The 13,825-nt window shown below is 32.2% G+C and overlaps 1 protein-coding gene across 1 annotated transcript; it reads left to right on the top strand.

Annotated features, from left to right (window-relative positions):
• The first annotated feature begins 2,108 nt into the window (after positions 1 to 2,108).
• LOC120354823 lies at positions 2,109 to 12,827 on the top strand. Its single transcript, XM_039442658.1, has 6 exons — positions 2,109 to 2,195; positions 3,601 to 4,508; positions 4,915 to 5,014; positions 11,716 to 11,823; positions 12,177 to 12,350; positions 12,545 to 12,827. Exons 2-6 carry the CDS (start codon positions 3,664 to 3,666, stop codon positions 12,617 to 12,619), a joined length of 1,302 nt encoding a protein of 433 aa, XP_039298592.1. The 5' UTR covers positions 2,109 to 2,195; positions 3,601 to 3,663; the 3' UTR covers positions 12,620 to 12,827.
• Positions 12,828 to 13,825: the final 998 nt, after the last annotated feature.

Raw genomic sequence — 13,825 nt, 5'->3', positions numbered from 1 at the left:
TATAAATATGAGTACCCTTTCAAAATTATTTCATCACAACATGTTTGGCTAATAATGCCATTTTAAAGACTTGGAATTATATTTTTATTTATATTGAAAAGTAGCCCTAAAGAAAAAAAATACAGTAATATAACAGTATGGTTTAACAATTTCTATTCCTTCTATATTAGTCTTAAAATGTAAAAATTAGAAGAAATCAACACATACATCGTTACATAATTGAAAAATCTGGTGTGGTACACTCACACAACTTTCCTTGCTCATATTTGAAACAAAGATCAGACTTCTGTGTATGTGTATGTATAATTTTTTTCAGAGTACTTTTTCCCTTGTGTAAATTGTGAAATTCGATGGATTTTTTGAAAGTCGTCAAAACAGCTGTTCTACAGATGAAATATCTCGACTATGTGTTCTTTTTATGAACTGCGCTACCTACCTACCTCATGCACGAGAAGGAGGTTACTAAGTCCATTTCTCAAGGATGGGGGTGGACCCCCATCAGTTTCTCAGAACGGAGACTCATGCCAGTTGATAGAGCTGATAAATAACTATACAGAGTATGAATTTGAAAAAAATCGGTCAAGTTATTTTTGAGAAAATCGTGAAAAACATGGTTTTTTAGTAATAATCCGCCATTTTTCTCAAGAATATAACGGAGCTCCTGCAATTTTCCCAGAAATAAGACTCATGTCAGTTGATAGAACTAATGAATAGCTATCCATGGTATGAATTTGAAGAAAATCGTTAGAGCCGTTTTCGAGAAAATCGTGAATAACATTGTTTTTTAGTGATTATCCGCCATTTTTCTCAAGAATATTACGGAGCTCCTGCAATTTCCCCAGAAATGAGACTCATGTCAGTTGATAGAACTAATGAATAGCTATCCATGGTATAAATTTGAAGAAAATCGTTAGAGCCGTTTTTGAGAAAATCGTGAAAAACATGGTTTTTTATCAATTATCCGCCATTTTTTCCGCCATCTTGGATTGAATTTTATTGAATTTCTTATTGTCGGGTCCTCATGGTACAAGGACCTTAAGTTTAAAATTTCAAGTCAATCGGTTAATTAGAAATGGAGTTATCGTGTTCACAGACATACACACATACACACATACACACACACACACACACACACACACACACACACACACACACACACACACACACACACACACACACACACACACACACAGAGACAAACACCCAAAAATCATGTTTTTGGACTCAGGGGACCTTGAAACGTATAGAAAACTTGAAATTGGGGTACCTTAATTTTTTTTGGAAAGCAATACTTTCCTTACCTATGGTAGTAGGGCAAGGAAAGTAAAAATAAACATTGCTGCCAAATCTCATAAATAATTATTTGGTTGACAATGGGTTACATACTAATAGAGACAAAGAAAATCCGGTCGAGTTGAAACGTAGACCTCACTACTCTCGGACAATAAATTCTAAACATGAATTTTTCAACTGATGTATCGTCCAATTTATAATTAATGTAATGAGTCAAGAGAATTTTTAATGGAAATCGATATATGATTAACTACTAATGCTAGGCTACCAATATTCAGTTTAATTTCTTTTTCCTCTACAATTACTTTCCAATTGTCAATTTCATTGGACTATACTGTCATGACCAATTATATTTTCTTATAACAGCTTAGGTAATAATGGTTGCATGACCAGTTGATTTTTCTCTATTCTAAAATACTTCCTCTAATTGACACTAATCGGGTGTAGTCTAATCACGAATTGTGGTCACTTATAGTCTGCAGTCAAATTGCCAACTAATTTGACATAATATTAATATCAAACCATCTTTGTAGAGCTCATCTTCATAAAGTATTCTTCATAATTTTTCCTATTGAATCTTCTATTCATCAGATAATCACATTGCAAGAATATCCATGATTGATGAAGCAGGTCGATAATATTGTCTCACTACCTATTATATTTTTCAGAATTGGAAATACTGTAAAGAAAACCTATCAAAAAAAATACTAATTTCAATTTAATTGAGTTGAGAATCAATTATTTGTGGACTTTGAAAGCTTTATATAGCTCTGTCAAGGTTTTAGTGATCTTTCAGTACCTACAAATAACCATCATTTCACCAGAGATTTTACTTCAAGTCTTGAACCACATACTTGAAGCTCTTGCCAGACTTGTACATTTGGAAATAAAATTCTCTCCAGGTGAGTTTCAAAGAAGACTATATCTGAAAACGAAATAAAATTCTCAGATTAGTGAGTGATAAAAAAGTGTTATTGTAATATTCAGAGTGAAGTTGAAGTCAGTAAATTGCAGAATAAATCATTGAACAGTACCAAGTTGATTCTAATATTAATTGAACAAGATACTTGCTCAATAATGAAAGCCAAGTAGAAGTTAACATTTATCATTATAAGTACGGTAGCCTATTATATATGCTTTGAAATGTATATATGCATTAATGTGCGTGTGGTGAATCATCTGATTGCCACCTGTGATGTTTTCAACTAGCATAGTTTGTTTATCACTTGTAACAGTTTTATTTTCATATTTATCAAAAGTTCAATTTTGTCATTCAACATTAAAATTAATTCCTCATTCATTTAGTTCCATTTAATCAGTTTCAACATAGGAATCATCAAATTAAATTCCTATATGCCTTAACATATGCAACATATATATATATATATATATATATAATATATATATATATATATATATATATATATATATAATATATATATATATATATATATATTATATGAGTTGAAATACCAGCACCCCCATCAATTTGAGAAATTTACTTTGAAAGATCCACTCCAAACATATTATAATGCAGTGTTAAATTAAATACTGTATTTAAACTGGAATACATTATCAACAAAATATAATTATTTCAATTAGCTCATGTCGCAAAACCTCTATCTATAGCACTGATTGATAGGTGATTACCCAAATGTGATGATTATATAGATTTAGAAATAATAAAGAAATATCAGCACATATATAAAAAGATTTAAGCACTCATACCTGTTTATGGGGCACTAAATTTTCAATAAATTACCACTAGAAATAAGAAAAAGTGACTTTCAAAGAGGTTTTTGTAGAGCACTTTTGCTTTTATTTAATATTATAATATATATATAGAATATGTAGAATATAGAACAGATAGCCTAATGTAATAACAAATTCCAACCAACCTTGAATTTAATTTTGATTTTTAAACTTGAACATTCACTTAATTTATTTATTTATATATATATATATATTATATATATATATATATATATATATATATATATATATATTTTACTTTTTGGAATAGAGAAAAATTAATATTTATCATATTCAATCATGTAAAACCGAAAGATACCAATTAATTAAAGTTCTAGTTATTATTCTCTTTTGCTATCATAGTTCTTTTCCCTCCTTACATAATGCTACGTTCTAGCTGCATCACTATAAATATCTCTGATTATAAATTTCAACCAACCTTAGATTTACTTTTCTTTATGATTAACCCTTATACATTTACCTATAAGTAGGTATTATAATCTGTGAATTTATAGCTACTGAATCTCTTTTCCTCTGATTATGCTGCTTTTGCAGATCACCATAACAGGAGAAAGAAATAAAGGAAAGAAAGAAGTTTATCTAGGTAGGTGCTTAATAATGGAAAATCTGGAACATTATGACGTTCACAGAGCTAACATTAGAAATAGTGTTATTTTGGGCCTCACTGTCCCAGGACCTCGCAAACCGAGCACTCTCTTCTCACTCTACTCAACTTTTCTCAACACCTATCAGATAGTTGTATTCTTCCTGATGTCGTTATCAGTGGTACTGCAGCAAACAAGTATTCATCGTATTTTGGTGGATGTTGACGCCGCTTACTGCACCATGTTTGGCTTCGCTGTGTCCATTTATTATTCGTTCTACACCAAACAACTGCAAGAATTAATCAAACGCTTCAACGAGATCACAAACGACTGCCTCAATGACCCCCTGGATGACGGAAGAACGTTCAAGGAGAGGCTCAACACCGAAAACCGAGTCGTTTACAAATGTGCTTCAATAATTCCATTGACCACTGGCATCTGTCCCATGACATACTATGCAATCGGTGTGGCGAGAAGTTTGAGATTGTTTGGCATGGATGGCAAACGAGACGTGACTGTTGACACCATCATTCCCAATCTCGACCAGTCTCCCAACTTCGAAATCGCTCAGGTCACATGTATGATCAGTATCCAGCTCGGAATCACCAGAAAGGCGGCAGTTGAATGGTTCCTTATAAGCTTGATGGCGCTCTCAAGGACTTACATCAATCACATTGAAATGACTCTCATGAAAGTATTTTCGGATGCTCAAGACAGGAACCTCAAGAGTGCTGAGAAACATATGGTTGGAGAGCTTGAAAATGATGAAATTGAAAGGAAAGTTCACTTCAATGTGGAATCAAGGCTTGTCGAAGAAAGAATCAAGCTTTGGGTGAAGATTCATCAGAAGGTTTTGAGGTGAGTGATTTCCAGGTCAATTGTATTTTTACATTTAACAAAATTTGAGATCTCATTTTTAAAACAAGATTAGCTACGGTGTTCAAGTATTCGACTCACGAATTTACAAAAAACCAGTTCCACATTCAGTTATAAGCACATTTCTTATAAAGGTAGGGGATTTCTTATAAGGTATTTCTTAAGCCAGGGGAAAAATATAGAAATCATGATTATTCGGACTGTACCAGTATTTTTTTTCTATCAATTCACGGAGAACGAACCCCATTTTTATAAGAATCATTCAGACTTGATTCATTAATTGACTGGCAAATGCATTAATTATTAACTTCATCACTTATTGAGTTTATCAAGTATTGCATACTTAGTATTACAAATTTATTGAACTAATTGAAAATTTTATTTCTAGGTTAAATGAGGATCTAATAGTAGCCCTTTCTCCATTAATGGCATTCTATCTAGTTAATATAACTACTCTTTCTGCGCTCACTGTATTTGCTGTTACCATGGTAAGATCCGTCATAAATACACGGATAATTCTTTAATTGCATTCTTTTACATATTTACAAGTTTCTATATCAAATACCTACGAACAATGTTATATATTAATATCCTATTGTATTTATATAAAAATAAACATAATATATTTTCATTATTCACAACCTGTCTCCACTATAAAGCAATCACTTCAAATTCACTTGAAAATTGCTTTATATCTGAAACATGTGGCGAATAATAAAAATATCATGTTAAAAACGGGTATTTTGATTTTTTAATTTTTATATAAACTAACAATTTTTCAATTCAAGGAATGGCGCCATCTCCAAATTTTTTGAACAGCGTCTTCATACTAAAAGAATGTCTAGCCATCTACTATATTTATTACTATGCTATATAAAATGGCTAGTTTAATGACACTCCAATTCTAATCCTGTTAAACATGTATATGACATTGTAATGCTGATGCATTGTTTTGGAACATTAATCTCTCATTTCCATACGTTTCTTATTCTCTGCCAAGTCATATAATACATCTCTTTAATATCTGTGAAAATAGTTATTTCACTATCACAAAAGCATCCATTGTGGAAATAGGCATTTCCATCCATCAGACAGTCTATAAAATCATATATTTCAGATAATATAGAAGAAATAGATTAAGAAATAGATTAAGAAATATTAGAATTTTTCAAAGTATCACTGTTTTTTTATCATCAACTCCTCTTACTCTATCAATACAATAATGTGAAAAACGAAACTCTTTTGACAATACCAGAGAAAACTTCTATACTTCTAGATTGTTTATTCTATGCCAATACATTGATTGTTTGGCATCGATTATTATTAAAAACTCACCGTTTGTTATTCTCATTAATCCTACAAAGGTGCCTAAAAAGGCACTGAGTGCCCCACTGGAAATATTTTTTCTCTAGGGAAAAAATGTTCTATGATGTTTTCAGCCCTACGGTACATTCCTCAAGATTTGTGAATCAATTTTTCTCAATGCTCTATTAGTTGATATCATAAGCATGATGGTGAGATGTTCCATTGATTCAATATTTAATGTTTGGAGCAGTGTACCTTTCGTGGCATTTTTAATAATAGACTTTATTTGCTATTTGATCATTCATGGTATTTTAAAGACTTATTGCTGTGCCATTTCCATTCATAAGTGATACTATACTGATTTTTCATCATCTATACAAAAATAGATAAAAATTGTCTAAAAAATAGAAACTCAAGAAATCGAAGAAAATGAGTGAGAGATCAGGTGATGAGGAAGTTGAAAAAGCCGTTGAATGACAAGATGAAGTATTAGATATCATTTGTATCTTTTGAGCCAGATCTATTTGATGATGAATATGCTCTAAATTCATGCTCATCATCAAATAGATCTGGCTCAACTGATACAAATTAGTGATAGGCCTATCTGGTACTTTATCTTGTCACTCAAATGCTTTTTCAACTTCCTCATCATCTGATCTCTCACACATTTCCTCATCAATCATTTTCTTCGATATCCTCAGTTTTTACTTTTTTAGAATCAGCGGTGGAATATCTTGAACGGTTATCAAAATACAAGCGATAAAAGAAAGCCCTGAACATTTTGGCGGTCATCTTGTTTTAGAAGTGTTTGCCTGTCATTTCGAGCTATCATCATTGTGCTCCTCATTTTACTAGTCCTGACGATGAAATAGACATTTTCCACGGTTGTTACCGAAAAATGACCACGAAGTGCCTTTTTTGCGCCCGGACTAGTGGTGTGACTCAAATCTCGACCGTTGAGACATCAGAGTTTGTGGTGAGAGTGAACGGAGGCAACAGGATTACAGATTGAGGGGAAGCCATCTTTATAGGGCATGAGCTGCAGATTTGGAATTTTGTTGGATTATGGATTAGGAAAGGAATTGATCATGAAATAATAGAAATTGAGAGATTGAAAATTAAAAATAAGATTAGAATTAGAAAATCGAATACAATTGGATTTGAATTAGAAATTGGGTATGTAGTTGATTGGTGTCTGGGGTACTACCACTCTGTCTGTTGCGACTAGGGATGAAAGTGTCTCCTTGCACCCAAATAAAAGCCATTCTTTCGTTATGACATCTATGGAGGGGGTGGTGGTAGGGAGGGTGTCAAGGACATTAAAGCATTGATCAAAGTCCTTGTGCACAGAGCCATGGGCAAGTATTATTTTCGAAGGGAGCTCTTGATTATTGGTTTGGTTTCCTATTATTATTACTACTTGATTATTGTTTTGTGTGTATTTATAGAATTTGTTTCCTCTTTATAAATAAATAAAACATAGAATTATTCGAAGTGTTTATTTGATTATCTCACTTAATATACACAATATTGCAGTATGGCATAATAGTTTGGGGAGATGTTTAATCCGCTTGCCTGGAGCCGCTGGCCGTCACTCAATGCATAATAATGAAAACTATCCTGAAAAAAGAATCCAGATACTCCATGTTGCTGCTATTCTCGGACTTCCCTGTGCTCAATCTAAGACAGTTATTTATTAAAACAATTCTCACATATATAAGAAACATAAAATAAACCTATTTGCTTGTATACAACACAATTACAAAACACGACTCAGGAACAACCATGAATATTCAAAACCTAGATTAATGCATGGAATAGAACTCAAACCACTATACTACCTAGCTCAAATTATCTATAGGAATTTGCCGGACGTCATCAGGAAGGCTGAGGGTTGCAGCGACGTGGTGTATAAAAGTAGGTTGGTCGAGTGGCTTTTTGGCATAGGCTGGATTGGAACTGAGGAGCTGCTCCATTCACCATACATCTAGTATAACTTACCAGCTCAATTAAATTAAAATATAACTTTTTTGCTTCATTGCTGGTCTTAGGTTCCCTTGCTCTCCCACTTGTAAATTTATAATCAACTCTGCTCTGATATTGATAACGTATTTTTTGAATAAACTATAAACAGCAGTTATATTTACTTATATTGGTTGTATAAAACATAAAACTAATAGTACATAGCACAGATAAAGATACATGCTACTCTATTTTCATGCAAGAACTCTCCCCTATTCACAGACGTATAGTCTTCTTGGGGGAATTCCACGCCATCTGTATACTAACATTAATATAACAATGTATCATTTTCTATTTAAATTGATGTATTCCATTTATAATTGAATTTATGTAATTTTACATTCTTTTTAATGCAATGTGGAAAATTTAAATGATTTGATTTGATAATAAACGAAAACGTTGATCAAAAAGCAGATTATAGATGAACTGAAATACAGGATCACCCTTATAGGGATGTGTCCACTTTGCTACATTTGACTGACTTGGTCGAATCTTTCCAATAATATATCGACTGAAACTTTCTTGCCACCCCTTGGAAGTGACGCACACAGGTACTGCCTAGAATTTCTATTGGGAAATCCGGCTCAGAAGGAATGAGTTTGAAATGACTACAGACATCTTCATTATTGATTTCCGGTACAATGTACTTTATTTAGCGTTAAAGTTAGCGTTATCTGTTGAGAAACTGCTCAACTACATTAAGCTTTTTCCTACACAAATTTCCGTCTTGGTAAAACTATTTGGCTTCATACATGAATCAAATCAATCTTATGTTTATGAATTATTCGTAGTTGTGTGGTATGAGGCATTTTCCAGACTGTAGTAATAAGTTGAAACACATTTACTTGAAAATAAGTGTTTTAGAATGTCTTTCTTGTCCAAACTCTCGCCAGAGTTTGTCTCGCCTCTGGGCTTTCTCACAACCATTCACAATAATTTACTAAATGCTCCATTCAATTTTAAACATTTCAGTCAATTTTTTGGAGGACAGGATAAAGCGTTAATGCAATATCCTGCCCATAGACCAAGTAACTTAGTCTTATTTAACCACAATCCACAGATGTAATTGATTACCTATCTCAAAAGCTCGCGTATTACCTATCTCATATGATCGCGATCTCATATGGGCCAGTGACTCCAGGACGGTTTCTTTGGAGTGCGGGGGAGGCGGAGGGGGGAAGTTCATGTTAACAATTAAAATTTACCTTTCTCTTCCGTTTTCATCAAAGCTAATTTGGATACATACCTATATACCCTACACATGATGGATAAACAAGAAAATTATAATTGATTAAAATTATTTCAACTTGACACAAACAATTCTAAAATATAATGCTCATTTTTGGAAATCTGAACTATTTGAATGAAAAGCTAAATAAGTTTATTTGTTTAAAGCGTTAGCTCATACAAAGAGTTGCTCTTACATTAACAATATTTCAACTTTTTACATGCTATTCAAATAATTGCATAACATATCAATAGATAACAATACTAATATTTCATTTCAACTGTCTCTAACAAATTTTAAATTTGTATTTGCTATTAAAATAATTGCATAACACATCGATAGATAACATATCAACAGATATTAATATTGGGTTCATTTTAACTATCCATAACAATATGACGATAAAACAAAAATAGTGCATCAAAACAGGCCTAATAACAATAAAAGTGACAATAAAAACAAACAATTGAATTATCTGGCATTTCAACTTAAATCTTCAACCTGCTGTGTCCATTATTAATCCCCTAATTCTAACCGCACTTCGTGTAAAGCTATATAAGTTCTTAATTTTCTGTGTGCTAAAATTTGACAATGGTACCATTAATTGGTCCTCGACATTGACTACATTTTGAATATATTTGTAAGTATATTGCCTCCTTGCGTCTGCATACATAGGGCAGCGCACTAAGAAGTGTTACACTGTTTCGTCTTCTCGCAAATTACAGATTGGGCACAAGTCAGTGCAGTCTATCAAAATACTTTTATTGTCTACAAATAAATACATCGAAAGTGTGGAAGCTAAACGTAATTGAGTTACATATCTGACCCAGGTATAGACTGTTTGAAGCAGAAGTTGTTCGCCTAGAGTTAAGTCAGAGCTCAACGTTTTATATGCCGTGCATGAGACCGCGCACTAAGAAGTGTGACCACTGTTTCGTCTTCTCGCAAATTACAGATTGGGCACAAGTCAGTGCAGTTTATCAAAATACTTTTATTGTCTACAAATAAATACATCGAAAGTGTGGAAGCTAAACGTAATTGAGTTACACATCTGACCCAGGTATAGACTGTTTGAAGCAGAAGTTGTTCGCCTAGAGTTAAGTCAGAGCTCAACGTTTTATATGCCGTGCATGAGACCGATTCTAATGCTCTCATTCTGTCTGCTGAACTATTTGAAAAATGATTGCTCAATGTTCAATGAATGTCGGTCAAATAAATTTGATTTTTTTTGATGGAACAGATAATTAAAATTGATCTGAATAATTACTGTTGAATTTACGATTGAAAAAAGGTTGAAGATGAATGATATTCTACAAGAATCTCAAGCTTTTATAAGTTAAAATTATTCAAAATTTGAATTCTTCTATGTTACTCTTTCACTTTTTGGAGCAAACGTATCTATCATACCTTGAAGGCACACAACTTCAACAGGAGATAGGAACACAAAACAAGAAAAACTTTCAACACAAAAAAGGTAAAAAAATTGAGACCCGAGGATAATTTCCTATGATCGGGAGATTCCGAGATAGTCAGTACAGTGTATTGGAGACAGAAATAGGAATAGGCCATCTTATTGGTTGGAAGAAGAAGAGGTTAAAACCCCCTAAGAAATTTGGCCATTTATTTTTCAACCCCCGGGGTTTTGTACTAAATTGCTTAACTATATTGTAAGGTGTGTAGGCCTATCACACAGAGAGCGGTCAGTCGTTCCGAGTCTCGCACTCTTGGAAAATTGAGTTTATTATTGAAATAATACCAGAGATATATACGCTTACCATATTTCTATATAAATTTGGAAAAGGAACAGTTTTGGACTTTAAGCCTGTTGCTCCTTCCCCAATCATTCATCGTTGAGAATGATATTGTATCTATCAATGTATAAATAAATACATAAATATTATTAACATATAAGTCTATTATATGGATACTGAAGCTACAGATTCTAGCTCACTGTCTGATAGTAACTCTTTTTTCTTCAATTTAGAAGTCCAACTAGAACGCTTTTGTATTTGACTAAGGCCATTTTGCCCATAGAAAAGCGAGGTTTTGAGCGAGACCCATAGATTTTGGGCGTATCTTTAGATTTTTTTCAAATCCTTTGTTGGTGCTCCTCTAGAAGGCCAATTGAACATAATTATCTGCCAAATTTGAATGTATCTGGTCCAGTATATATATGCTTATGTTTTTTCAGGCCCAGTTCAGTAATAAAATACACAAATAACAACAAATAGACAAACTAACGAATAAAAGTACATATAAGGTTTTTAATGTTCAACATAAATATGTCTAGTCGGGTTCTCTTACTGTTTGTGAGTTCAGATGCCAAACTTTCCCACAGTCCCCTCCAGCCATGACATGGCACGCTCATCCGCCAGCTGAATACTCCTGAGTCCCCCTTCATAGGAATACAGTGGGCAGTCTTCCACCAAGTGCTGCATCGTCTGCACATCTCCACATGTGGCTATGCCCCAAGTAGTCTGTGCTTGAGCACACCTGCCTGCAGATGTACGAAAGCTATCTGGTCCAGTAGATTGCCGGCATAGTTCTGTCCATTGTGTATCAGTGAGTGAGTGAATAAGTGATTGAATCAGTGCCATTATAGTCTGGATTATAAACATTACATTTTCATTTCAGGATGAAGAGATGATTTTTGTGGAAAAAATGTCGATGGGATATTTTGGTGTTAGCTCTGTTATAACCCTATTGTTATTGTGCTCTTTTGGAAATCAGCTGTTTTTGAAGGTACGTGCTATACCTGTCATTGAACTCATGCTATACAACTTATGATCATTTTTCATTTTAATCGAATTTTGCTTTGCATGATATAATTTTATTCAAACACTCTGTATCTGTTTATATGTTGAAATTTATGTTGAATATAGTCAATCTTTAGAGATTCACTTCCTATTACCTAGATCTAAGTCGAATACCAAATCTGTATGTCTGGACTGATCTTTATTTAAACATTTCTAATTCTGTTCAAACTTTCCAAATTGAGAAATGACTAAAAGTCTCTGTATTTTTTGCTCTAATATTTTTCTTCAGATCAGTTTTTGTCACAGGAAGCTCAATAATAATTAATTATTTATTTACAGAGTGGAAAATTGGCTAATTTGGCTTTCTATAAATGCTTTGAAAGTGGAAGTGGAATGTACAGCAAAAATGTCTACAATAGTCTAAAAGTTATATTTCAGAGAACTCAGTCTCCAATAGTTTATGCGCCCTACAAAAGTCCTAGTTTCACTTTTACAAACGAAAGCTCTGTTTCTGTAAGTCTTTCATTGATAAAAATATAATATATTTATTTATTAATATTTGATATATATGCATTTCTTTATTATTCATTATTACCTATCTAGAGATGTTGTTAATCTATTCATGAACATATAATTTTGAACGTAGCCTAATCCTATAAACATTGATCAACTTCAACTCTATTTGAATAATAATTTTTTTCTTGCAGTTTGCCTGGTCGATGATATCCTTTTTCTTCGCCATCAAGAAATTGAAAGAAATAGCATCAGAATCAAAATATTGAGAAATTAACCATTTCTTGGATTAAAAAAAATTCTTGTTGAATCCAATTAGTTTATTTAGGTCAAGTAACGTATTGAATAGTAACACAAGCACAGAAAAAAGGATATTTCTTTGGTACGGTACCTTCATGTATATAATTTGATTATAAATATGTTTGTCTCAATTCAAAGTTTCATTTGATTAATTTATAACTTTTGTATTTGAATAAGACTTGAAAAGTATCCTATAGTAGCCCTACTCTAGTTTGATTAAAGGAAATTTATTAAATTTTATATAATATTGATTCTTCTACCTTAAGAATTGTGGTTCAGTAGAATAATGCAAAAGGAATTCAATCATCCATCGGTCTGTTGCATTTTAAAATACAAGCACATAATAATAATAATAATAATAATAATAATAATAATAATAATAATAATAATAATAATAATCTTTATTTCCGTATAAAAAAAAAACAAAATAATTACAAAATTGCACTTGCAGAAATTTCACATAATATACAGAAATATTCTACCATGCAAGTGACTAAGTCACGTCCGCATGGAGGAGCATCAGAGAGACAGAAAAAAACAATATTTATTGAAAACGAAAACGAAAGAGAGAAAAATATATAACTAAATAAAACTAAGAACTATCTAAAATAGTGTATACAATACCTATTTTCTTTAAATGAAAAAATACAATAAGAATAATAAATTAATTAATTTGAGATGAATTGATAAAGACAGAAATACATAAATCAGCAAGAGTGGAAAATTCTATGCATAAAATAAAATAACAACAAGCTCAAGATAAGACATGATACGCAAATCTCAGACAAAAGTCAAAATTAGCAAGCACAATAAGGTAAGGGTTTGAAAAATTTAGAATACCGAAACCACAACATACATAATACAACAACAACCATATATAAAATGGCTCGTAGAATAATAATAAATATATAATATATATATATATATATATATATATATATATATATAATATATATATATATATTTTTTTTAATTAAACAGTACTCAAATATCATTTAGAATAATCAATTCAATTACCATTGGATCCTTTGGGACTGTAATACGCAGTGTACAAGGAAATAAATGAACAGCCTTTGGAACTATATTACGGAGTTGTACATCATTTCCACCCCAACCCTATCGCAGTTTAGTAGCCATCTTTTTATGCTAGTTTTGATGTAATACTTATTATTTTG

The sequence above is a fragment of the Nilaparvata lugens genome, chromosome X (assembly GCF_014356525.2).
Source record: "Nilaparvata lugens isolate BPH chromosome X, ASM1435652v1, whole genome shotgun sequence".
Classification (NCBI taxonomy): Eukaryota; Metazoa; Arthropoda; class Insecta; order Hemiptera; family Delphacidae; genus Nilaparvata; species Nilaparvata lugens.
Note: the sequence above shows the minus strand (reverse complement) of the source record. Positions and strands in the feature narration are given on the sequence as shown.